The sequence below is a fragment of the Typopeltis vanoorti genome, chromosome 5 (assembly GCF_054136105.1).
Source record: "Typopeltis vanoorti isolate ZY-2024b chromosome 5, IOZ_Tvanoo_1.0, whole genome shotgun sequence".
Classification (NCBI taxonomy): Eukaryota; Metazoa; Arthropoda; class Arachnida; order Uropygi; family Thelyphonidae; genus Typopeltis; species Typopeltis vanoorti.
In genome coordinates, this window is record NC_143553.1 from 61,282,231 (window position 1) to 61,305,710 (window position 23,480).

Here is a 23,480-nt window from a genome sequence, read left to right on the forward strand (position 1 = left end):
TGAGAGCTTGTGGATTGCAGACATTGGTTGATAGGCGAAGAAGAGGGGATATGATAGAAACATTCAAATTACTGAAAGGATTTTATAGGATTGATGCAGGGGAAGTGTTTCAGCTGTGTGATAGTGATGGAAGAACAAGAGGTCATCTCTGGAAATTAAAGAAGAGTGTGGTTAACAAAGGTGTCAGAACAAGTTTTTTTTTGCCCAGAGGGTGGTGAATTAGTGGAATTCATTGCCTGACTTAGTTGTGAGCTCTTCGTCTGTAAATGAATTCAAAAAGAGATATGACAGATATTGTTTTGCTAGTTTGGGTCTCCCATGATGAGTCTACTGACTTCATGAAGATACCCGTAATAATAATAATAATAATAATAGTAATAATAATAATGATACGAAGATAGGCAGGACAATCAGGTCTGATTGCTGAATATCAGTAGCTGAATGCTACTGATATTCAGCAATTACAAAATGATTTGAATAGACTGGAAGTTTGGGCAAACAAAAATGGCTATCAGTTTAATGTTAGTAAGTGTAAAGTTATGCAGTAATGCAGAGTTCCAGCAGCATATTATATTAGCAGGGTTATGCTACAAGAAACTGAAGAGGCAAGGGATCTTGGAATATTGGTGGATAGGAATTTAAAGTTCAGAGGCCACATAACAAAAATTGCAAATACAACTCAGAAGATAATTGCGATGTTGAAGCGAACCTTGATATGTAAGGACAAGAAAGTCATTTTGCCTCTTTATAAGGCTTTGATAAGACCACATCTGAATTATTGTGCATAGATTTGGTCTCCCGGGTTCCAAGAGGATAAAGAAGCAGTGGAAAGGGTGAAAAAAATGAGTTACAAAGATTATATCCGGATTATGGGATTTAAATTATGAGGATGGAATGTGAGTATGTAGATTGCAGACTCTAGTTAACATAAGAAAGAGGGGTGATATAATAGCAGTCTATAAACTTTTGAATCGGTGTTATAGGATATCATCTGATGAAATTTTTCGCTATATGGAAGGTAGGGAGAAAACATGGGGGCATTCATGGAAATTAAATTTATTTGTAGTCAAGAAAGGGGTAAGAACTAGGTTTTTTTCCCAGAGAGTAGTGAGTGAATGGAATTAAAATTAAGATTACCACCTAAATGACTACAAGTAACAAGAACAGAAAGAAAAATTGAAATATTTGTTTATAAAACTAGACTATTGAATGCCACAAATGTACAATGGCTATATGAACAAAGAATTAACTAATATCTTGACAAAATAAAACAAAATGAAGAAATAGAAATAGAATGGCTTAATATAAAAACGATACTAAATGCAACAGCAAATGAAAGCTTAGGAAAGACCAAAAAATTCAATAAAAGGAAAAAACTGAAGATCGATCTGGGATGATACAATGAAAGAAATAATCAAAAAGAAAAAAGAAGCCTATTACAATGGTTAAGCAGTAAAAGATTAGAAGATGAAATAGAATATAAAAGAATAAGAGCCATAGCTAAAAGAGAAGTCAGAAAAAGACATAGAGAATCATGGAACAAATTTGTTTCTAATTTAGAACATGATTTATATAAAATAAGACCCAATGTATATAAAATTTTGAAACACTTAAATGTAGATACCAAAGAAAACATAAAATTAAACACTGAATTGAAATGAGAAGAATTTCTAAATTACTACACAGAATTCTGGACAGACAAATATTTTAAAAAAGACAACTGGCAAACAATTAACGAAAATGAAAGGAAATAACTAAAGAAGAATTAGAAATCAGCCTGAAAGAAACAAGAAACGGAAAATCACCTGGAGAAGATAAACTAGGTTCAGAACTATATAAATATGCAGGAACTAGATTCAAAGAAAGACTCTTAATTATTTTTAAATAAAATTTATTCAACTGGTATCCCCCCAATAGAATGGAAAAAAACAATTGTGATTCCTATCTTTAAAAAAGGTAATAGAGATGACCCTAAAAACTATAGAGGTATCAGTATACTAAATTCCTGTTACAAAATATATAGCAGAATATTAAATAGCAAACTAATGAAATATTCCGAAAACTTTATTTTAGAAGTACAGAATGATTTTGAAAAGGACGATCATGTATAGATCCGGCCTTTTGCCTAAAATTAATAATAGAGAAAAGAAGAGAATACAATGTAGAAACACATTTTATTGACTTTGAAAAAGCATTTGACAAAGTTAAAAGAAACATATTATTTAACATATTAAAAGAAAGACAAATACCAAATAATATTCTAAAAGCTATCACAAGTATATACGAAAATAATCAAATACAAATAAGATTAAATCACGAGCTATCATATACGAGAGAGATAAACCAAGGGGTCCGACAGGGATGTCCCCTCTCAGCAATCTTTTTAATATCTACTTAAATGAAATAATAATAAAATGGAATAAAAAGTTACATCAAGGAATTAAATTTTCTGGACCCCATCTGGACTTCTGTGCCCAGCTATGGGCACCAGGGTTTCTTCGTGATGGGGAGGAAGTGGAGAGGGTCCAGAGATGAGTGACCAAGATGATAGCAGGTCTGTGGAATGAACCTTATGAGAATAGGTTGAAGATTTGTGGGTTGCAGAAATTGGACGATAGGCGAAGGAGGGGTGATATGATTGAGACATTCAAATTACTGAAGGGTTTTTATAAGATTGATCCAGAAGATATTTTTGAAAATATGACTGGTGGTGGGAGCTCTAGGGGCCATGCATGGAAGCTGGGCAAGAGCGTGGTTGACAAGGGTGTTAGAGCTAGGTTCTTTACTTGGAGAGTGGTAAATGAGTGGAATAAGCTTCCAGAGTCTGTTGTGGGTGCTACGACCGTGAATGAGTTCAAGGCAAGGTATGATAGATACTGTGTGAATGTTGAATAGTTGTTCTTGACATGATGTTAGGGCCTCCCTCGATGAGTCTGTCGACTCCTTGGAGTTTCCCGGAACAATAATAATAATAATAATAATAATAATAATAATAAATTCTGAAGATAAACTACAGATAGCTATTTTAGATCTAATTGAGATATCCAAAGATTTTGGTATGATAATATCAACAGAAAAATCAAAAACTATGGCCTTTAAAGGACAAGATCCAGCAAGAACTAAAATAGTAATAGATAACAAGATCTTAGAACAGGTGAATTCATTTAACTAACTAGGATGTACGATCACATATGAAAATGAAAAAGATATAAACGTAAAAATTGCAAAATATTTTAAAATAACAGGTGTAATTTGTAATTAACTCTATATTTAAACCAAACCTAGTTCAAAAACAAACCAGACTGAAAGTATACAATACATTACCCCTACCAGTCTTAATATATGGAAGCGAAATCTGGACAATAAAACAAAAAGACAAATAAAGATTAACAACAGCAGAAATGAAGCTTATGAGAAAAACTGCAAAGTATACCCTATTTGATCACAAAAGGAATGAAGAAATTATGAAAGAATTAAACCAAGAACCAGTAATAGAAAAAATTAAAAAATATAAACATAAATGGATGGAACACGTTCAAAGAATGAAAACAGAAAGATTACCAAAACAAGCCTTAAAGTACAAGCCATTAAGAAAAAGAAAAACCAGGACGTCCTCTTAAATGATTCAACGATGACTTCTAAGGCCGGAACAGGCCATGCTAGGCCTAAATCATTGATATGCATGATGATGATGATGATATATATATATATATATATATATATATATTTTAAAGAATAAATCTTTAATGACCTAAACGGAGATAAACTATGAAGTTTTAATGAAAATGTTACAACTAGTTTCAGCCTTTTACAGCCTTCTTCAGGTATCCACTAAAGGTAGAACACAGTAATAAAAATTGAAGTTACAAAAAACTGAGAATTACAGGCAAAAAATGCAATACATAATTGACACAAAAACATTATATTTTGTAAACTTGGCTAAAGTCCTTAAAAAATACAACATCAGGACATTTTTTTACTACACTCCCTACAGTTCGTTCTCTTATAAGCCATCCGAAGCCTATTCATCACAACCTGAAATAACCAGGTGTTTACAAGTTATGGTGCGATTGTAATATTCCTTATTTTGACAGACTAACAAATCTGTTGAACTTCGTATAGAGGAGCATAAGAGAGACATCTCCTATAAAAGTAGTGTTCGTGAAAGCTCTGGATAAGATAAGTATTATTTTCAGTTATCGTTGATAAATTTATTTAATATTGCATAGTTTTGTTTGCCTTGCGTCTCTTAGTGCAACTTTTTGTGTGTTTTTGGTGTGTTATAATTTATAATTTGATAAAATACGTTGCAAGTAAGCATGGCTCAGTACGAAGGAAAATGGCAGCCAGTAATGATGGTTCACCATCTTTATCAAAGAACGGTAGTATAAAAGAGATGATTCAGTGTACTAGCTGCAAAATGTATGCTTTGTGAAGTGCGGTCGGAGTGTGGTTAGATGATAATAAAGGAGTGAATGTGTGTAGAAAATGTAGGGAGAATGAGAAATTGAAGAGTATTTCGGATCGTGAGTGTGATATTTTTGTCAAACTTCAGAATGAAGAAAATAGGGATATGACAAGAAATGGCGAGGTTGTACCAGAGAATTGTGAGAGTGTGAATGTAGAAAGTATGAATGATAGTATTAATATGACAAGAAATGGCGAGGTTGTACCAGAGAATTGTGAGAGTGTGAATGTATAAAGTATGAATGATAGTATTAATGGTTTTAGTGAGAATAAAAAAGATGAGATAGATGCAATGAGTGAGATCGCGTTGTTGAATGGTGCGATACAAAGGGCAAAACAGCAGCTAGAGCGTATGAGCAAAAGTCGACTGAATGAACCAGCCAATAATAAAAAGTATGACAGGAAAATAGACGTATGAGTGTGAACATGAACAAAATGAAGGATAGAGTGCTGTATGGAGACTCATTAGTACGAGGTGTGATAGTAGAGGATTTGACAAAATCGTACCAACCTGGTGAGACCATAAAGGATGTAACTGAGTCTGTTAGAGAGCAAAAGGAAAGGGTGAAAGAAATGATTGTTGTGGCAGGTACGAATGATTTGAAAGGAGACAAAATGGAAATGATAGAAGACATGAATGAATTGTTTGAGGTAGCAAAAGAAAAGAGTGAGAGAGTTAGAATAATTAGTCTTTTGCCACAGTATGACAGTGAACTGTTTAAAAGGAGGGCCATAATTGCGAATGACTTTATGCGTGGGTTATGTATGACGAGTGGTGTGGAATTTGTGGACATGTGGAGTGAGTTCGATGGGCGATAGGATCTATATAAGATGGATGGCTTGCATTTGAATGGTTACGGTGTAAGAAGACTTGAGAAAGTGTTGCTGAATGTGGTCGATGTGCAAATTCGGGGAAACTAGATTTATTAAGGGGGGGGGAGTGGATATACAGTCCTTAGGGAGGCAGTTGAATGTAAGAATGAATATAATATGCCCGAGCAAATAAGGACAACAAATCAGAGTGGGATAGTTAATATAAGGCATCAAGGTAGGGTTGGGGCTAATGGGGGGGGGTCTTAAATTCATGTACACTAATGCTAGCAGTATTAGGAACAAGAAGGAAGAGTTTTTGGCCATGGTTGGCACTTCCAGATCACAGGTTATTAGAATTAGTGAAACATGGCTGACTGTAGATGATATAGCTAGTGGGATTGAATGTGATGGGTATAGTGTGTTCAGGAATGACAGGGAGAATAAAATGGGGGGAGGAGTATTGTTGATGATAGCTGATGAGCTACAGCCAAGGAGAATAGAAGTTGAATTGCAGGATAGAGAAAAGAGCACATTTGAGGCCATTTGGTGTGAGATTGCGGCTAGCAGAACTAAATATACAATTGGGTGCTGCTATAGACCAGGTGATGGAAAAGATGGTGGTGACAGTATGCACAAGCAAATAGAAGAAACGAGTGGAAGGAGGGTGATTATTATGGGAGATTTCAACTATGGTCGCATTGATTGGAGTGAGGAGAGGACACACAGGAGGAAGGAACTGGATTTTATGCGGTTATTAAGGGATAACTATCTGTGACAGCATGTAATGGAAAATACTAGGGGTCAGAGAGTGCTTGACCTAGTAATTACATCTGAGGATTTGGCTTTAACAAATATGACCACATTGCCACCAATCGGTGAGAGTGATCATAGGGTCTTGACTTGGGAGGTGGCTAAAGGTGTAGAATTTTCAATTAAGACAGGATACATGTGGAATTATTGGGCTGGAAAGTATGACAAGCTTAGGAGTTTGATTGGTTCAGTGCCATGGCATGTACAACTGCAAGGACTAGAAGTCGATAGTGCATGGGAGATAATTAAGAAGTGTTTGCATGAAGCCATGGCTGACTGTATGCCTAGAGTCCGAATAATAACTCAACTAGGGGTTAAATGGATGAATAGCACCATTAAGCTTGAGCTGCAAAAAAAGAAACAACTATGGAGGGAATTTAAGGAGAAAGGTGACCAGCAGGCACATAAACGATATGAAGCGCAGGCCAGAAGGGTAACGAGTGTGGCAAGAAAAGCAAAAAAAGGATTACGAAAGAACATTGGCCATGCAGGCTAAAGAAAATCCTAAACAGTTTTTTAGATATGTAGCAAGTAAAAGGGAAAAATGTACATGGCAGAATGATTTTAAAGAATGCCGATGGTAGGGAGGTAGCTGAATCAGTTGATATAGTTGAGTTGCTGAGTGAGCACTTTGCAAGAATATATCATCCAAGTGGTGACATTGCAGAAACGAATGTACCAGTAGATTATACGGGAATTGTGGTGAATGAAGTGGAGGTGAGTAGTCTATTGCATAACCTCAATGTCGATACATCTGTGGGATTGGATGGTATACCAGCTCGTGTCATATAAGTGAAGCGGCTAAAGAATTGTCAGTACCCTTGATGACCATTTTGTTTAATTTGAGTCTCGGGTCTGGGTTAGTCCCGAGGGGGTGGAAAGAGGGGAAAATAGTTCCACTGCATAAAGGTGGTTCCAAGACTGCTCTTGTAAATTACCGACCGATTAGCATATCAGGAATCATTGTCAAGATCTTAGAGCAATTAGTCAAGAAAAGAATACAGGATTGGATAGATGAAAATGGGATATTGTATGGGGTACAACATGGTTTTGTGAAGGGTAGATCATGCCTCAGTAACTTGCTCACGTTTTATAACACAGTGACGGCTGAACTGGATAGGGGTAATGGGTTTACAGTAATACTACTGGACCTTGCCAAGGCTTTTGATAGGATACCACATAGAACCCTAATCAGTAAACTGGAGCAGATGGGGATAGATATAGGGTTGGTGAGATGGATAGGAGGGTGGTTGAAGGAGAGATACCAGAGAGTGGTTTATTCAGGAGTGGAGTCCAAAAGATGGCTTGTGACTAGTGGAGTGCCACAGGGCTCTGTTCTTGGACCACTGCTTTTCAATTTGTTCATCAATGATATAGGAAAGGATTTGAGAGGAAGTGTTCACTTGTTTGCTGATGATGCAAAGTTGGGTAGAGCAATTATGAGTGTACAGGATGTCAAAATTTTACAGAATGATTTGGATAGCTTGGAGGACTGGCTAGGAAAAATGGATGTCAATTTAATGTGCCAAAGTGTAAGGGTATGCACTTTAGGGTGAAAAGAATAGCAGCAGTATATCGCATTGGTGGAACCGTACTCCAGGAGATTGATGAGGCCAGGGATTTGGGAGTGTTGGTGGATAGGGAATTGAAGTTTAGGGGGGCACATTGCAAAAGTGACTAAAACAGCTCACCAAATCACTTGGCTTCTGAAAAATACTTTAACATGCAGAGACAAACAAGTTGTTGTTCCTCTGTATCGAGCCTTGATAAGACCCCATCTGGACTACTGTGCCCAGTAATGGTCAGCAGGGTTTCTTTGTGATGGGGAGGAAGTGGAGAGGATCCAGAGACGAGTGACCACGATGATAGCAGGTGTGTGGAATGAACCTTATGAGAATAGGTTGAAGATTTGTGGGTTGCAGAAATTGGTCGATAGGCGAAGGAGGGGTGATATGATTGAGACATTCAAATTACTGAAGGGTTTCTATAAGATTGATCCAGAAGATATTTTTGAAAATATGACTGGTGGTGGGAGGACTAGGGGCCATGAATGGAAGGTGGGCAAGAGCGTGGTTGACAAGGGTGTTAGAGCGAGGTTTTTTACTTGGAGAGTAGTGAATGAGTGGAATAAGCTTCCAGAGTCTGTTGTGGGTGCTACGATCATGAATGAGTTCAAGGCAAGGTATGATAGATACTGTGTGAATGTCGAATAGTTGTTCTTGACATGATGTTAGGGCCTATCTCGATGAGTCTGTCGACTCCTTGGAGTTGCCCGGAACAATAATAATAATAAGAGATCACATGCATCTGCCCTATCCAGTCATGTTCTTTTCTCAAACAATCCTCACAATGATCTACAGAGTCACTCAGTTTGCTGGGATAAATCTGAAAACATTTTTCGCTGCAGTGATGAGTTTGAAAGGAAAATTGTGAAGTCCAGGGAAATCCTCCTTAATCCTGATCATTTGAACAACAATTTGAGTTACAACATCCCTGATAGCCATGCTGCAGTTGTTCAATACTGTCGTTCATGAGAACTTGCAAGCTCGCATGCTACAAACAATAGCGTGTTAGATAGAATAACTTGAAAAATACAACGTTTTTGTGTCAATTATGTATTGCATTTTTTGCCTTTAATTCTCAGTTTTTTTGTAACTTCAATTTTTATCACTGTGTTCTACCTTTAGTGGATACCTGAAGAAGGCTGTAAAAGGCTGAAACTAGTTGTATCATTTTCATTAAAACTTCATATTTTATCTTGGTTTATGTCATTAAATGTTTATTCTTTAAAATGTACTATTACAACTAAGTAGAAGCTCAGGAATACACATATATATATATATATATATTTTTTTTTTTTTAAAGTCACATTTCTTTGAAAACTTGTTGGATTAACTGGATGATTATTATTATTAGGTATAGTTTCTGGGAAAATTCCCATACTACTCCTCTTAAACACGGCCGGCAAAGGTTGGTCGATTGGTAGAGCCTCTGCTACTAATGGCTCAGTTAAGTAAGTTTGAGCGCGGTTAGTAGTTGGAAGGGGGCCAATCGTTCGATGCTGTTGGTACACTCTCCCTCGATGAGTCTTTGGACTCCCTGGAGGTGTCAAATAATAATAATAATAATAATAATAATAATATAACACTATTATTATAATAACGGCTATTATAGCCTGTTTTTGTTTAGGAGTGTCCCTTATTTTAAATACATTGGCTATTATTATTCAAAAAAGCATATATATATTTTAGGGCATTATGGGTGAGTATAGAAGGCAATTATAGCAGAATAAAAGAGCTGGAAAAATTTTGTACATACCTTGTTTTGATTCCAGAATGTCTTCCAATTTCATGATCCTGCTTAAGGTTGTTTATAAAGGGGGGGAAGGAAGTGTGGGGGTGTGTTTTGATGGGGGAAAATAAATTTGGAAACCCGGGTTATGTATTAATAATATATATATATATTATTGTGTTTAGGGGCGCATTTTGTGGGGGGGGGGGGGGGGAGAAGGGGAAGGGTTTACTTATGTGGAAACTGGGGCAGGGGAGGAGGATTAACGGGGTGCGCACCGTTTCGGTCGACTGACCATCATCGGAACTTTTTCGGAATGAGTGTAGGGCTATGTCAAGACTAAGTTGAATGCCCTTATTTGGCAGATTCAACTTAGTCTTGAATCTACCAAATAAGGTCAGATTGTAATGGTACATCAATTTAATTCTGTAAATAAATGAAGTAACTGATAGAAAAAAAAAAAAAGTTTTGTGCTGTACTGTAATGTAAAACTTAAAAAGTAATACAGTACACAAGTTTATTTTAGTAAAAAATTTAGCTTGTATGTACCTGTATTGTTGAGGATTCTGATTTAATAAAATTGCATAGTTCAGCACGTAACTTAATTTGTGTAAAAAATATCACATTCTTGTACACAACACAAAAAAAAGTTTCACAAAATAACACAAAAAAGTTTTTATTTCCTTGTAAAAAAAAGGCACTGATTTTCTTTTGCTTCTTGGAAGCTAAACTTTTTTCGAATGCTTCTTCTCAGAGCTGCATTAGCAATAAAATTTTGTGGAATGGCTTATCATTCTGCTTAGCCCATTCTATACACATGTTAAAACTGTCAACTGCCTCTTCATGTTTTGTTTCTTCGAGTTCTTTATCGTCGTCATCGTCTTCTAATTCATTCTGTAGCGTCATATTTATAATTTCAGCATCTTATTTGATTTTGAATTCACTTTCGGTTCTACCTGTAATCCATTTCGTAACATCCGTTTGTGAAATTGCAACATCTGGATTTATATTTTTAACCAAATTATGCTCGTTTTGAATTTCCCTCTTTTTGTGTATCACCATTGTTATACTGTACTGTAATAATAATAAAATAAATAATAATTATTAAATAAAAATAATAGTACACAAAATAATAACTAATACGTAATAAATAAAACTTTTTTTTTCTTTCAAACCGCAGTTCGGATTACTGGAGGGTTCTGACTAAATCATATATATATATATATATATATATATATATATATATATATATATATATATGAGTTTCATACACCCTGTAAAATGTAGCCATCCTCTTATGCTGTTACACTGTTGCTTCCTGATCTTGTCATTAACCTGCTCTGTATTTCCACATATGTTCTTTCTTACCTGAAAAATTTCATGTATGCATGTTTTCTCCCAAGTCAAGACTGAATCATCACTCTGTACCCAATTAGAGACAATGTGGCTAACTTGGAAGATTTTCTGATATCAACATAAGCAGCAAGATTTAGTAAGGTCTTACCAAATTTTCTCATCTTTATGTCTAGCTTATCTCATATAATGAGATCAATTAGATGTGAAACTTGATCCAAGAAAGAGGACTGATCTTGACTGGAAATGAAAAATTTATCAAAAGTAAGGAGTGAAGATGGATCGTTATTCCAGAACAATAAGACATGACTGTGTTTTGATAGCATTTAAATTTAATAATAATAATATTATTATTATTATTAAGAATACTCCCCTATGGAGTCATGAGGGGTACACATTGTTATACACCAAACCCATCAACCCATGCTTTAAACTCATTCAACATATCTGCATTCACCACAAAGTCAGGCAATGCATTCTACTCACCAACCAATCATTCTTCATGCAGAGAACTTGCTCCTTATGTCCCTGCTTACACCCTCCTATACAGCTTCCTGGTATGTCCCTTTGTTCTGCCCCTTTTCCCATTATGTGAAAAATATTTACAAATTAACTTGGTAAGAATTCTTCATGAAGTTAAATGTCTCCGTCATATCCCCTCTCTTCCTCTTATTCACAAGGTTTTGCAAACTACATTCTCTCAGTCTGTCTTCACATCCCAAAGACCAGTCAGTCTTCTTCGGATCTTATCCAATATATACTCATCACCCATGAAAACGAGGAGACCAAATCTGTGCACAATAATCTATACAAGGATCAAGGCCTTATACAATGGAACCAGAACTTATTTCTTGATGTTAAGGTCCTCTGCATCGTTCCCATAATCTCATGTGATGACCTCACAACTTGTGCAGCATGACCTCTGAACTTCAGATGTCTATTCACCACCATGCCAAGGTCTCTTGTCTTCTCAACTTCCTCTAAAATTTCCCCACCAAGTGTATACTTTGCATTCCATTGTTGTTTATCAAATTTTAGAATCTTGCACTTTGCAACATTGAACTGAGAGTTCCCTATTGCTCACTCATACAATCTATTCAACTCTTCCTGTAAGGCTGCAACATCTGCTTGATTCCTCATCACTCTTCCCAGTTTTGCATCATCTGCAAACAGTTGTATATCACCAGTCAAACCCATCTCAGTATCATTAACATATGAATTATATAACAATTGTCCCAAAAGACCCCTGCAGCATACCATTAGTGACTTTCCTCTTAGAGGGTACTGCACCTCATATACTATTAGCTGAAGATTTACAAAATCTAAGTATACCCACTGCATATGCATCTCCTTGTCTAATACATTCATCATGTTGTTATAGTACATAAGTAGGTTGGTAAAATTGGGTATGACTGCCCTTGAATGAATTTCTGAATTCATTAAAGTATGGAATACTGTATCCCCATACACAACTCACTGATACTTATCTGAGAGCCAGATGTCTAACTCCTTCTTTGCATTGAGAGTGGTTGGTGAGCGAAATGCATTGCCTAACATTGTGGTGAATGCAGATAGATTAAATGAGTTGAAAGCACAGTTTTATGGGTTTCGTGTGTAACAATGTCTGTCTCCCACGATGAGTCTTTTGACTCTATGGACACCTGGTGTTAATAATAATAATAATAATAATAATAATAATAATAATACTTGCATTATATGCTGAGTATTATATAGAGAGATTATATAGTGATTATATAGAAATGCAGTGAGTAACTTTGTTATAATGGTGTTTGCTATAATGGGTGGTAACTATATATATGTTATGTAGTCATTGTTATATAATCCACACTGCAGGGATGTCCTCTATTTTTGTATCTTAATATTAAGGGCAGAAATATCAAAAATGTTCACACAAAGAACTTAAATATAATGTCTTTTATTCTTAGTCATTTCTAATCTTATGTAAGTGGAATTAATATTAAATATTAAATTGTTATTTTTGTTGACTAAATGTAAATGATTATGTTTAATAGCTCTTTTTATAGTAAAGAAATATAAAAATAAAAAAAAGAGGAGAAATGAGCTGTCTGTAATCTGAGATATTTATGTTTAGATTTGAGATTGCATAAAATCTTTTCAACTGGGAATTGAGTCATATGTGGAAAACTTAAATAAAATTTGGATTTTGCATAATACATTCAATAAAACATGTGCACATGCTCACACACACACAATACTAAATTGTTGTATGGTTATTCTTATATAAATAATATTTACATTTCAGAGCAGTAAAAGACTTTCTTGCTGGAGAACCATTTAAAGAATTTGAAAACAGCATGTATTTTCATAGATATCTTCAGTGGAAGTGGTTAGAAAGGTATCTATATTATGTATTTGAAAAGCAGTATTAATAGTACTAGTAACACAAACAGTTCAAAAATAATATTATTTTAAGTGTACTACTGAAAGTAATATCATTAAGCATCATACAAGTGTGGTCTGAAAAGTTCTCGGCCTAACAATGAAAAAAAAAAATTTATAATTTCAAAATTATATGAAACAAAAACCATCAAGAGAATCTTTAAAATGCCTTCAACTAACAAGACAATAAAACAGGATTATAAAAACGCAATCTCACTTCCTTATATCAAAAATGTTACAAATAAGCTAGCCAAATTAATGAACAAACACAATGTAAAAGTAACCTTTCTTTCTATGGAAAAAAATCTCAAGATTCCTACATCACCAAAACCACCTCATCATCCTCTTAAAAAACCAGGAGTCTACAAAATCCATTGCTCTTGCAGGATTTGCTACGTAGGACAGACAGGAAGATCTGGAGAAATACGCATGGCTATGCATGCTGAACACCAAAAACATGTACAATACAAAAGAGAACAAAAAAACGGATCATGCTTTCCATACCACTTACATAGAAAACAACTGCTACATAAGAAAATTTAAAGAAGCTGCTAATATGCTGAAAAACCCAACCCAATGCAATAAAAATCAAGGATTAATTCTCCATCAAGTGTGGTCAGCTCTAATAAAAAATCTACCTCAAAATGAGCTCGGACTGTATGAACGAGAACAAGAACACGTGACATCATCCAGTATTGTTCAACATCAATAACGTTTTATATCTGCATTCTGTTATTGCAGTTTATGAATAGCCAGACGGTTATAATTTGTATTTATTAATTTCTCTTGTTTAAACTTTAAGTTATACTATTTACCCCTGAAGATGTAAATCCTACGATTTACAAAACTTGTCGGGAACTATTTTTTCAGTATATTGTATAACTGAATAATAGCAAATGTGGTGTAATCACCGAAATATGTCTTTTGAATTTCAAAATTATTTTTATTTTTCCACATAACCTCCCTAAGACTAATACATTTATTTCAGCGATGCTCCAGCACCATTATCCTGTCTCAGTAAGAGCTACAAAATTAACCCATCTCAGTATTCTCAGTAAGATCTGCATTTTGAGATCTTACTACAGCTGCAATCACCTCGTGATTCGAAGAAAAATGCTGACCAGCAAGGAAGAGTTTTGTATTGGAAAGAGATAGAAGTCAGAGGGAGCCAAATCTGGAGAATAGGGTGGATGTTCCAACAATTCACAGTGCAGATCCCTTAATTTTCTCATTGCCAATACATTTTTGTGGGCAGGTGCATTGTCCTGATGAAAGATGATTTTTTTCTTCTGCAAACCGGTTCCTTTCTACGAATTTTTTTTTGTCTAGTCTGGTTAAAAGATCGGAATAATATTCCCCAGTTATTGTTTTACCCTTTTCAAGACAATTAATAAACAAAATGCCTTTAGCATCCCAAAACACTAATGCCATGAGCTTTCCTGCTGATGGAACTGACTTTGTCTTCTTTGGCGCTGAACAACCGACTTCTGCTTTGACTGCTGTTTGGATTCCAGTGTGTAATGGTGAATCCAAGTCTCAACCAGAGTAATAAATTGATGCACAAAATCAGTTTTATTCTTGTTAAAACGCTTCAAGCACTGTTCAGAGATTTTCATGCAAGTGCGTTTTTGATCTGCTGTGAGCAAGCGGGGCACCCATCTTGCGCAAATTTCATTTGCAATTCTTCATGCAAAATATATCCTACACGTTCTTTTGAAATGCTTCTAGTCTCAGCAATTTCATACACTCTGACTTGCTGGTCATCCAATACCATATTGTGCACTTGATTAATGATTTCTGGTGTTGTTACACTTTTTTGGACGTCCTTCATGTGGATCATCTTCAAGGCTGGTATGGCCACGTTTAAACTTGGCAGCCCATTTCTTAATTGTTGAAAACAAAGGAGAAGAGGGCCTATAAACTTTTATGAGCTTCGAATGAATTTCTTTTGGCAGTTATAAAATTCTTTGTAAAAGAATTTTATAACTGCACAATACTCAATTTTATCCATTTCAAGGGATACAGACAGCACTTTTGCTTTAGACATCTGTATAAAACAAACTACTTGATAGAATGACTTGCAATTTCACATGGATGCTTATGACAGATGCACCAACTTAGAAAAAAAAAATCTTGCCAATGGTGTTGCCATCTATGTTCGTGGCCGAGAACTTTTCAGCCACCCTCGTAAACATTTATATTTAATTTCTCATTGTATATTAATTGTTTTCATAGTAAGATTCATTCATAAAAGAATAACAAGCAAACCTGAATTGGGTTTTCGATTCAGAAAAAAGTTACAGAGAGATATTACAGGAAATTAAGAATTGAGAATAAAAGTAGCATATAGATAAATGAAGTAATTATTTGTTTATTAAAATTTGATAAATCAGAGCAAAGATTTTGTTGCATATTTTTTGTCAATAGTTTTCTTCTAAATTATTGACAGATTTCAAATTGTGGGTGAGCCATATACTGAGTCCATAGTTTCTTCCAAATTGTATTAAAACTGATATCTAAAATATATAAAACTGACAAAAAAATAAACATGGTATCTGAAGTTGTGAGTTTATCACAATGAATTTTGGCAGTGATGTGGAGGACTGACATGTAGAAGTAAGTTATGGTTCCATTGTATAAGGCCTTAATCAGGTCATATGGATTGTTTGCAGATTTGGTTACTTTTTGAGGTGGGGAAATGAGGATATATTGGAAAGGATCCAGATAGGATTGACTAATATAGTTTCTGGAATACTGGTTCTGAAGAAATATTGAGGAAATATAAATTCAAAGCTCATTACAATAGACATGTTGCTGGTTGAGTTTACTTCCCATGATGAGTCTGTTGACTTCATGGAGGTTATCAAAATAATAATAATAAATGTAAATTGCAAAGTTTCATGGATAAGAGGAGAAAGTGATGACATATCATTGAGATGTATAAGTTATTAAGGGGTTATTACCAGATTAATATGAAGGGTATTCTTCATAGAGAACTGACTGAACAGGAGAGGGAGAAGCATGTTTTTTTACATGGAGAGTGTTGGTTGGTAGGTGGAATGCCTTAATTGAAAATGTGGTTGGTGCAGAAACAGTTGAATGAGTTGAAGGCATAGTTTGATGAGCTATGAGTGAAACAGTGAGACACTCCACCGAATCAAAGACTTTGTTGAGGTCTGGTGATAATAATATGAATAGTTGACATCCTCCAACTGATTCAAATTTTTTCACTTGCCACCTTCTTTGAAAATATATTAATTTTTATGCCCCTCCCTTTAATAATCTCAAAATATTTCATTTTAAAAGTATACTTATATAACTTATTTATTTATTATACAATTAATTTAATTTAATGTATATTAATTTAATTATAAAAATTATCTCCTGATCTCCTGATTATATCCTGATCTCCATGGAGTCACAAGACTCATCGTAAGAGGTCAACACAAAGTCTATCATACCACTCCTTAAACTTATCCATTGTCTGCATGTTCACTACGCTCTCAAGCAATGAATTCCATTCTTTTACCTTTCTCCATGCAAAAAAACTTACTTCTTACCCTTCTACTCACCAGTCTCTTTTGCAGCTTCCAGGGATGGCCACTTGTTCTTGCTTCTTCTCATTGTTCTACTAAATGAAAAATCTCCTCAGTGTTAATATGATAATAACCCTTCAATAGCTTAAATGTCTCAATCATATCTTCCCCCTCCCTTTGTCTACTATCCACCAAACACTGCACTCTGCATGCACTCAATCTGTCCTCATAATCAACATTATACAGTTCCTGATATCATTTTTGTTACCCATCTTGCATCCTCTCCAAGGTTACTTCCCCTTCAAATCCCAGTGACCAGATCTGAGCACAGAATTCCAGATATAGTGTGGTCATTGGGACTACCACACTTTTATCATTTGTGATCAGTGTCCTTTTCAACATTGCAGCAATTCTCTGAGATGTCTTCACAACTTTTGCAATTTTAGTCTATCCACAATCACCCTTGAGATCCTTTGCTTCCTCCATTTCTTTCAGTATAAGACTAGCAAATGAGTATGAAGTACCCATCTGTGGATCTCAGATTTTAAAACCTTACATTTAGTTGCATCAAGCTGATATCCCCATTGATCTGTCCACCTTTCAGCTTATTCAAATCCTCTTGAAGAGCCAAAACATCAGCACTATTACTAATAACCCTCCCAAGCTTCATATCATCTCCAAACAACTGAACATCTCCCTGTATTCTTATAATATTATTAACATAAAGATTGAACAGCAATAGTCCATCCCAATACTGAATCCTGTGGAACTCCATTTGTGACCTTTCTATTTCCTGCTTCCCCATTTACAGCTCTCTGATATTTATCAGATAGCCAGTCATCATTCCAATCCACTAGCATGTTGCAACACATCAGGTTAGTGGTCATATAGGGTTCAACTTAAAAATCAACTTGCCATGTGTCACCCTGTAAAATGCCTTGGAAAAATTCGAAAAAATGACAGTGTATGCCTTACCCTCATCAACTGCTCTTGTTACTCTTTTGTAAAAGGTAACTAACCAGATTACTAAAAAAAAAGCATTCTTTAACAAATTCCATGCTGGCCTGCATTAAAAAATATTGCCCTCATCTACCCAATTCTGTATACGAGCTCTTATAAAAAGAGGAGCTCGTATACAGAATTGGGTAGATCAGGGATTCTCAACCTATGGTACGCGTACCATTGGTGGCACATGAGCCACTGCCGGGTGGTACGAAAACAGATTTGCCTTACTGGTACATCTAATATCTTGAATTAAATATGGTGGTACGCCACTGGAAAAGGTTGAGAACCCCTGGGGTAGATGATTATAGTTAATACAGGATTGTGACTGAGATGTCACAATTTCTTACCAATGGGGAGCAAGTGTGACATCTCAGTCACAATCAGATCCTCTGATGCTATGACCAAATCCGAAACTCTTCATCCTTGTGTTCCCTCAAGAAATCCAAAAGTTCAGTTCCCTTATTACTGCATGCTATCTTCTTTACCCAGTTTATATAGCTATAGTTGAAGTCCCCCCATAATAATCACTCACTTGCCAAACTAATTTGCCTAAATATTTTCTGCTCATCACCAATTATATTTCCTGGTCTGTAGCAACATCCCACTAAATATCTCGTATAAACATTTATTTAACACCATATACTATTAAAGCCATTAGTGTTATTTCCACTGTGATTCTCCACCCTAATCATTACACATGTTAAGAGAATGCTACAAGAAAGTTAAAGGCATCTTTGACATACTTGTTTAACAAGAGTCTTTTAACAAGGCAAGTCCCAAAGGAGTGAAAGGAAGGCAAAATTTTCCATTTCAAAGGGATGATAAGACTGAAGCTTCAAACTATAGGCCAAAAAAATTGCAGTTAAATTGTTTAGAGATGTGGGAAAGGGCCAGGATCCAGAACTGGGTTAATAACATGACCTTCTGTGATGTTCATCATAGATTTCTTAAGAGGTTATATTTCAAATGCATTTACCACTTTTTACTATAACAGATGTATTAGATCCGGAAGATGCATATATAATAGTATTATTAAATCTTGCAGAGGCCTTTGGTAGGCTACCACATACTGTGTCAGGACAGATGGGTGTTAATGCCAGCCTGGTTGGCCGAGTGGTTGGCGTATCCGCTCTCCAGCCAAAAGGCTGCTGGTTCAAATCCTGCTGTGGGCATGGATATTTGTGATTGTCTGTGAAAATAGTGGTGGTGGTGGTGGTGATCAGCGTTAGGTGCTGCTGGTGTAGCTGATGAAGGTAGTTGCAGTTAGTGGAGACGGAGAGTTGTAGAGCAGGTGTTCTCCCTCGATGAGTCTTTGGACTCCCTGGAGGTGTTATGCAATAACAATAAAAAATAACAATTTGTATACAGAAAGACCAGTGCATTGCCAGTCTTTTTATACCCATTATTACTCCCCTCATATTTCACCTCACTCTGTAATATAGTGTATACCCTTGCTGACCTGGTTGGCCAAGTGGTTAGTATCCACTCTCCAGCCAAAAGGCTGTGGGTTCGAATCCCGCCGTGGGTATGGATGTTTGTGATTATCCATGAAGAAAATACTAGTGGTGGTGGTGGTGGACGGTAGATAGCACTGGTGTAGTTGTGGTTTGAGTTGGTGGAGACAGAGAGCTGTAGAGTAGGTGCCCTCCATCGATGAGTCTTTGGACTCCCTGGAGGGGTCATGAAATAATAATAATAATAATAATTTCTCAAGCCACTATCCCCACATTAGGCCATCCCTGCTGCATTTCACCTGTGCAATTCTAGTTTCCCTCCCCTGATGCACTTACTTGCCCAGAAAACAACAGTTTCTCCAAATGTCTGTTCCCCGCTGTATTCAATACAATCGATCTCTTGCATATAATTCTCTTCTATCCTCAAATGTACTTCCTGCATCCACATATTCTGGACCGCTTTTCCTACACATTCTCACTATCATCTCATTTGTTATTATCCTCTTCTCCTCCACTCCACATTATCATACTGGAGCAACATGCTCACTATCCTTCCTTTCTTTGGACACATTTCTGCTGCTCTATCTCTAACATTAACCTGATGTTAGGGATAGTGCCATATAATTCACACTGCCTCTCAGGGCAATCATCCCAACCATTATTATCATCTCATCCACATTTTCAATGGTAGTGCTACACTCTCTATCCTTCCACCAGGCAAGCACTCCTCTGGCACTCCAATCTGCACACTCTGTATCATTGTATCTTCATACATGATGCTCCAAACAGACTCATTCATCGTTCTCTCACTGGCATCCCTGACTCTTACACTTCCAATCTCTCTCTCTCCCACTCTCTCAACTCTTTAATTTTTTTTCTCTCTCTCTATGATGCTGTTCTGTTACACCTACTCTCATTCTCCTTGCACCAACCCACTTCTCCATCCTCTAATATCTTCATTCACCTTCCACAACTCGGTCTTTCTTCCTTCATTCTCTGTTCTCAGCATTTCTCTCTGAAAATAAACTCCACACATTCTGCTTTTAATTTACATTCACGCACGCACGCACGCACGCGCGCTCACACACACACACACACACACACAATCATGACTATCAGACAAACTCTCTCCATCTGCTACACTACTCAAGGTTAAATCTATGCATATGCTTTTAATATTCTCCCCACCCTCCCACATGCTAGTAGTATCCACAAACTGAATTTCACTCATTTCCAAACCACTATATCCACTACTGCTAAATCCCAAGATCAAGATACTTATGTCTTCCAGTGCCTTCTGCAGCCTACATTTCATGCACACATACACATTCCCATTCCACAACAACCACATTTTTAAACAACAGGATGCATGCATACAAGCAACAAAATCATCAACTATGCTGTGAATAATGTAGTCTTTAAATGGTAGGGGACTTAGTGAATTGCTTAAACTGGCAGCCACCATGTTGGATACGATTCTGACAATACCGAGACAATAAAATCTTAAGAAAATATCACACAAATGTACACAAAAATCATCGATTTGAATAGAGGCGGTCCCCAGGTTATGGACGACCTGACTTATGGCGTTCCATACTTATGAACAGGCTCTCAAGGCTCCCCATAAGGATAATTAATAATAAAATCAGTTGTTCCCAAACTGTATGCCATGAAATATTCCAATATTTTCACTGAAATAACTGCACCAACTGTGCACTGCAACTATTAGGTAGGCCTATGTTCTGACTTTGGATGACATGGAAAAATCCTGATATACTAAGGGAGTTGTGAACAGAAAAAGTTTGGGAACCACTGGATTAAATTAATAATTCAGGAACTAGTTTCTTCCACACATGCAAACAAACCTGCATGTATGAGTTTGTTTTTATGTTCTGTTTGTTTGAATTAAAAGAAAGAGCACAATAGTTTCTGTAACTTATTATTAGAATATAGGGGTATTATTATTATTACACTGTATTATTATTGCCCCATATGAGCCATTATAGTATTGTTATTATTATTATTATTATTATTACCATATATGTGCTGTTCATCATAGATCCGAGTTACATACAAATCCGACCTAAAGACATTCTCAGGAACATATCACATCCATAACCTGGGGACTGCCTGTATCACAAACTTAAAAACCAGTATTGGCAACATAATAAACACAATCTTTCCTTACTACTAATACTTATTTATTTATTTATTTTTAACAGCAAGCGACACATGCTATCAGTGGCAGCATTTTACACTAGTTTATAATTAATTTATATTTAGGTTTTATCTTCAAACATTCAAACAATCATATGTTTATCAAACATTTCAGAATGTTTGATAAACATATGATAATGACTAACAAGATTAACAAGATCAGTTTGTTAAATTGTGTATAGTCAGCTGCTTGATATATTAAGGCATACCCCACTCTGAAGTCATTTCTCTACTAGTGAAGCTGAGCAATAAATATTGTGTGTTGTATTTTTATTTTTGATTATTACTATTATCATCAAATTATTGTTATCTTCAGGTGTAAGGCATAAGTCCATTTAAGTTGGCAAGCGACATCCGCATATTATCTAATATTTGATTGATGAGGCCAGGGATTTGGGAGTGTTGGTGGATAGGGAGTTGAAGTTTAGGGGGCACATTGCAAAAGGGACTAAAACAGCTCACCAAATCACTTGGCTTCTGAAAAATACTTTAACATGCAGAGACAAACAAGTTGTTGTTCCTCTGTATCGAGCCTTGATAAGACCCCATCTGGACTTCTGTGCCCAGTTATGGGCACCAGGGTTTCTTCGTGATGGGGAGAGGGTTCAGAGACGAGTGACCAAGATGATAGCAGGTCTGTGGAATGAACCTTATGAGAATAGGTTGAGGATTTGTGGGTTGCATAAATTGGACAATAGGTGAAGGAGGGGTGATATGATTGAGACATTCAAATTACTGAAGGGTTTTTATAAGATTGATCCAGAAGATATTTTTGAAAATATGACTGGTGGTGGGAGGACTAGGGGCCATGCATGGAAGCTGGGCAAGAGCGTGGTTGACAAGGGTGTTAGAGCTAGGTTTTTTACTTGGAGAGTGGTGAATGAGTGGAATAAGCTTCCAGAGTCTGTTGTGGGTGCTACGACCGTGAATGAGTTCAAGGCAAGGTATGATAGATACTGTGTGAATGTTGAATAGTTGTTCTTGACATGATGTTAGGGCCTCCCTCGATGAGTCTGTCGACTCCTTGGAGTTTCCCGGAACAATAACAATAATAATAATAATAATAATAATAATAATAATTCTTACTTTCTGCTTTTCATGTAACACTACTCACATGAGGTTTTGAGGTTGTTTGAAAGGATAAAAATGGAGGATCAGGAGAGAAAAGCAAAATCCCACTCATCAACACCAACTAGCTCATGTCTGGAGGGATGGGTTGGACACCTGTAGCATATTTATTACTGTAGGTGTATTAAGGATTAGATGACATTAAAACCAATCTCAAGAGAGACAATACAGTACTTTATCAAGTCACTTTAATCCTCTTGTAAGCAAGATGGTGATCTCAAACTGGGCAATGAAAAGCATCTGCCACCAATGCCATATCAGGATTAAAACCCACAGCCTGTTACCATGGCAAGCAGCAAATTACACTCAAATCTCAAATCTTTCTCCTTCTGCACTTTCTCACATCATTTTTATTTTCTTTAATTGTTTATATTCTTATAATTTATATTACATATGCAACAATATGAGTATAATAGCCTGTGCATTACACTATAGTAAGAAAGTCTTGGTGCTGGTGCAGTGCCAGAGGATCAGAAAGAGGGCAAAATGATCTTATAGTAATTATTTTTTTTATTAATTTAACCCCTCTGTTTTATTGAGAAATCATTAGTTGAAAGCTAGACTCATGGAGATGCTCTTCCCTATCATGATTATAGAAGTTTCATATACAAAATGATGTATAACTGCCATGAATCAAGTATGCTCTTCATTTAAGTTAGGTGTATGAAGTTTTTTTTCTGCTGAGTTGGGTAATAATTCACAAAGATAAGACTACACTAAAAATTAAAAACAATCTGAAAAGGAGCTTTCTTTTTAATATAATATAGTATTCACTTCCTACGAAGCATGATAATATAGTGATATTTAAGATGCCTTAAGATGAAGTTAGTCATTCTCTGACGTATTGAATTCTAAACCATAGAAAAAATATAAGAAAGCTAATCTGTGTGTAAAAGTAGATAAAGAAAAGTAGTTGAAAAACTAAGAAAGTCTCAGTGCTGATAGAGTGCCAAAGGAGTGGAAAGAGGAAAAAACAGTTCCATTA

At 35.9% G+C, this 23,480-nt stretch overlaps 1 protein-coding gene across 4 annotated transcripts in view; it reads left to right on the forward strand.

Moving 5' to 3' along the window:
* Window positions 1–23,480, forward strand: part of LOC150106466 (G protein-coupled receptor kinase 2-like) — a 550,841-nt gene that overhangs the window by 253,535 nt on the left and 273,826 nt on the right. For all 4 annotated transcript variants that reach the window (XM_090392458.1, XM_090392461.1, XM_090392459.1 and 1 more), the window contains one exon: window positions 13,019–13,111. In XM_090392458.1, coding sequence (XP_090248584.1) covers window positions 13,019–13,111 — 93 coding nt within the window. The remainder of the gene's footprint in view (window positions 1–13,018; window positions 13,112–23,480) is intronic.